This window comes from Orbicella faveolata, unplaced genomic scaffold (genome assembly GCF_042242905.1).
Source record: "Orbicella faveolata isolate gen_17 unplaced genomic scaffold, um_ofav_v1 contig_27, whole genome shotgun sequence".
Classification (NCBI taxonomy): domain Eukaryota; kingdom Metazoa; phylum Cnidaria; class Anthozoa; order Scleractinia; family Merulinidae; genus Orbicella; species Orbicella faveolata.
Genome location: NW_028301555.1, coordinates 7,071,375 through 7,076,342, shown reverse-complemented (window position 1 = coordinate 7,076,342; position 4,968 = coordinate 7,071,375). Strand labels below are relative to the sequence as shown.

The 4,968-nt window shown below is 42.4% G+C and overlaps 1 protein-coding gene across 1 annotated transcript; it reads left to right on the top strand.

Annotated features, from left to right (window-relative positions):
• Window positions 1-622: 622 nt before the first annotated feature.
• On the top strand, window positions 623-4,968 carry LOC149107410 (uncharacterized). Its single transcript, XM_089296425.1, has 2 exons — window positions 623-2,962; window positions 4,292-4,968. The coding sequence occupies exons 1-2, from the start codon at window positions 1,346-1,348 to the stop codon at window positions 4,340-4,342; spliced, it is 1,668 nt and encodes a 555-aa protein (XP_089152551.1). The 5' UTR covers window positions 623-1,345; the 3' UTR covers window positions 4,343-4,968.

Sequence of the window (4,968 nt, the reverse complement as noted above, 5' to 3'; positions counted from 1 at the left end):
TGCAGTTATCGTAAAATACGCCTTACTAAGGTTAGGAAAAGTCCCAGAGAACCAAAAGTAGTCTTGTCTGAAACGCGATTACAAAAATTTGTTTTTAAATGTTCAAGTGAACATGTTTGTAAATGTTCAAGTTAACATCAGTAAATTCATTGCCTTCTATTATGTTTGATGTCGGGCTGCCACAGTTTGTTTCAGAAAACACAGTATTATTATTAATAATTAACAATAAAAAGATTGACCCAGGAGAGAATATACTGATGGAACTAAAGAAGTCTATCCATAGACAGTTAAAGGGTTTGAAAACAGAACGAGGCACGATGGACCAAACAGAAACTGAAACCGTAAAGGACAAGGTATGGAAACAATAAAATGACGCTAAAATGGGATGACGAGTAATAAAACTTAACAATTAGTATATGCCCTCTCGAGTATTCTCTATCTCCCTCTTTTTCTCTTTCCATGAGGCAAAAGTTGATGAAGCCTATCAACTCGCAGAGATCGAGCCGGAGAATAATCAAACTGTTTAGCATAATTCTCACTAAATTTCGTGATAATTTCCAATTATTCCTTTACATTTTAAGATTAAACTTAACGCTTTGGCGGAAACGCTTGCGAACTGAATTGCTGCTGTAGGTACACCATGGGTGATAATCATACGACGTAAACAAACCACATGAAGGTCGCTCCCTACCCACTCCCAATTCAATGTTGTTTTGGTTTTAAAATCAACACGTACAGTTCCTGTGTTACCCAAACCAACATTGCAAGAAGGGAAGGGGAATAGCCATGATTCATACAAGATTTTCATTCATATTTTTACAATGCAATTTGGTACTGATTGTGTCCCGCAATATTTTCTTTCATTTTGTCTTAGGGAAGCGGACAACCAGTTACAAGTCCTGTGGAATTCGTTCCACTAAATCTCGATATTACCAAAAAGGTAGGAAACAGAAAGAGAGGAGGAGAATGTTTTCTCAAGCTTGGTGAGGATTACTTTAAAACTGGCAATTTTCAGGAAGCAGCTGAGAATTTTGAACAATATGCAAGTATTTGCGAAGAACTTGAAGACGGGGCTGGAGAAGGAAGTGCGTATGGTAAACTTGGCAGTACTTACAACAGTATCGGAAGCTATAGGAAAGCTCTGCAATACTTTTACTGGCAACTAGCAATTGCTAAAAAAGTGGGCGACAAAAAGAGTGAAAGAAGAGCGTGTAGCAGCCTCGGCAGCATCTATCAAGGTCTCAAAGATTACCGTAAGGCCACCGCATATCATCAAAAGCATTTAGAAGGTGCCATAGAATCGGGGGACAAGGCTGGAGAAGGACATGCCTGTGGTAACCTTGGCATGGTGCGTAACGGTCTTGGAGACCTTTCAAGTGCCATCAAGTACCTCGAACTAAATCTAGCAATTGTTAAGGAGCTTGGTGACCGGGTTGGAGAGGGAACGGTTTGTGGTAATTTAGGCCGTGTCCATCACCGGCTCAAAGATTTTGAGCGAGCCATAGAGTACCACGAGATGCAGCTACGTATCGCTGAAGAAGAAAAGTGCGAGATTGATGAGGCCCGTGCGTACTATCACAAAGGCTGTAATTTAGAGTCCATGGTGTGTTTAAATGAAGCTTTGGCTTGTTACAAGTCAAGTGCAAGACTGTGTAATAACATAAGAGCTAGTCTTCAGTCTCGGAAAAACGACGTTTTCACCGATGAATGGCAAATTAATTTGTTTGACGAATTCAACCCTGTGTACATTGCTTTATGTAGAACGTTGTTAAAACTTGATTTTGTTCTGGAAGCTCTTTGGGCGGTCGAACAAGGTCGTGCCCAGGCTCTCGCACACGCTATTCAGTCCCGTTATGGAATTCTAACTTACCAACTTAAACAACAAGAAACAGTGTCAGATATATGGAAGTATATTTCAACGAACACAGTTTTCTTTGCTACAGACAACAAAACCATAAGAATTTGGCTGCTAACACCAGACCAAGGTGTGCGATTTGAAACAACTGCGCTCCCTCGCGATGCCGAAAGAAGCATTCTGAAAATGTTACGAAATTTCCAGCATGACCGCAACTGCCCTGAGCTGTGCAGAACCTGGTATGATCTAACTATTGGCCCTATAGTAAAACATCTTAAAGGTGATGAGCTCGTTATAATTCCTTGTGGTCCACTGTGGTTGGTACCTTTCGCTGCACTTGTTGATCCTGATTCGAAGTACCTGCACGAATCTTTAAGAACCCGACTCGCTCCTTCACTGACGACTTTGAAACTGATTACAGATTGTCCACAAGGTTATCTCAGAGGCGCTCTGCTCGTGGGAGATCCAGATCTCAGCAAGGTGGTTAACATTTTTGGGAGCCCACTTCCTCCAAATCTTCCACATGCAAGGAAAGAAGTCGAAATGATCGGGAAATTAATCAACACTCAACCTCTAACTGGAGCAAACGCTACAAAAATGGCAGTGCTGAAAGGATTGAGAAATAGTGCTTTAGTGCACATTGCAACTTACGGTAGTGCCCGCAGGGCTGCAATTTTTTTGGCCCCGAATTATCCAACACCGCCATCCATGGGGCCATTGGAGAAAGACTACCGTCTGACAGTGGAAGAAGTGTTTAAGGTGCGAGTAAAGTCACTATTAGTCGTACTGAGTTGTGGTCAGAGTGGTCGAGGGATGATCAACGCCGCCGAAGGTGTGATTGGCTTTGCAAGGGCTTTTCTAGCTGCAGGTGCTCGATCGGTTCTGGCGATATCGTGGCAGATCGGGGACGAGGCCACTTTTGAGTTCATGGAAAGTTTCTACTACCACCTAGCTGAAGGAAGACGATCGAGTGAAGCTTTAAACAAGGCCATGAAACGCCTAAGAGAATCAGACAGGTTCAGTGACGTCGCGCAATGGGCTCCGTTTGTGCTCATGGGTGATGACGTCACGCTGGAATTTCTTCAGAAGCCTCCCATGCGATTGTCAGTAAGTAAAGTTTACGGGCCAATTTTCATTCCACAGTCCATTGAATGCTCAGGTTACTCAAGCTACTGAATTATTTTAAAATGAGTTTCCAAAGGAACGTATATTTCGGTCTGGGGCAAATTTTTTGAGACAGCCAATGTGTACGCCCTGGGGGAGGGACTCCCCACGAAAAGATCGGGCATGCTTGTCGAAAAATATGAAATAAACCCCTAAAAGAAACCAATATGGGCTTGGCTCGAGCTTTATTTGACCCCTTGAAGATATCACTTTACAACAGACAGACAGCGTTTTTTTTATTTCTTCGAGTACAACCCTAAAAGGTCCCATGACGGCTAAAAATAATAGGGTTTTGTCCTGAAAATCCTAGGGCGGGGGGGGGGGGGGGAGGGGGGACAAAGTTCGTGATTTACGACGACGAGCATCCCCGACTTTCACAAGGAAGCCCTCCCCTCTGCCCCCCTCCCCGATTGCATACGTCGAAATGTTAAGATTAAGAAGCAAACGGTTTCAAAGAATAGGCCTTTAGACTCTTCTTGGTACTTGGGCAAGAAATTCCACAGTAACGCCAATTGCAAAGGGTTTTGAGGGGCACGAAAGCGGTGATCATGAGAGTAAATCGTGGGACTACTAGGGCATCTCGTTTGTTACTGTATAAGGGAAGGGCTCTACATTTTGATTTATTCTAGTTGGTACGTGGTCTTGACCAGTTTCCTAACACGCCATCAATCAGAAATCTCTGACTTCTCGTACCTTTGTGGTGGAGGAAGATGCTTTGTGGGAAGCACAAAGCTGGCACAAATGGTTAAGAGAAGTCTAAGGTTTTAGAAGCGCTTTCTAAGCTGTCGTAGAAATTGGTTATTATGGGGATTTCACAATTGTGCCATAATAACTTGATTTGTATCCCGGGCTCAGTCTTGAAACATTTTAACCTTTTTAGCTATCCTTGCCCTACAAAATTCCTTTAATAGTCCAGTTTCGAGATCGCCATGACCGCTGATTAAAAGCACTGAGAACGAATTTGCACAGGGTTCGCCTCGACCTAGAGTAACATATTTACAAATTCCAGCGAAAAGATGACCTGTTTACAGCTCTGAGTATTGTTTAATTTTTAAATTTGTGGCGCCTTAACTTCCCACCCGTATTTGTGAATATTTTTTTAGGTCGAGGCTAACCCTGTGCAAATGCGTTCTCAGTGCTTATATTCAGCGGTCATGTCGAACTCGAAACTGGGCTATAGTGGTGCCCTGGCATCACTTGGTTTGTTAATTTTATTTGCCTAAAATGTCCCTCAAAAGGTTCTAAGTAAGTTTCAATGATTTTTTTTTTCAGATAGCGGAGAATCGGGCTTATTACCAACACGACACTTCGGATATCCGATGATGCTACGACTACGAAGTTATGAACCAACACGACACTTCGGATATCCGACGATGCTACGACCACGAATTGAAGTTATGAACCAACACGACACTTCGGATATCCGATGATCCTACGACTACGAAGTTATAAACTACTGGATCAACCGTTTCCGGCCGTAGTGCTTAAGGCGTTTTTGCTTGGCCGGCTAGGTTGATTAGTCGGCTTTGGACGATAGGAGAAAATCGCATCAAGAAGTCTCCGTTTTCGAACGAAAACGCAATAGTGTGGAGAGGTGAAAACAAAACGAAAACGCTAGCGTGGGCCAAAATACTTTGCTTCGTTTTGTTTTGAGACAAAAACGGATACCTTTAAAAACGCATTAGTGTGGACAGGGCCACAATTCTAAAACAGACTCGTATTAGTTGGACAATTTGTGGCTAAGTTTAATGTTTACTGATCTTGAGGCTAATGTTTCAAACGTTAAAACCGTGAGCCGTAACATTAAATTTCAATCTTGAAAGCTTCTGGAAGTCTGTACTCATCAGACGAAACAGTTTAAAGAAATAGACTAAATATAAGTTCAAAGAGGATCAGTTGATGTCTTCTTCTCACTATAGCTCTTAGAGAAAATGAAAGCAATAAAATAA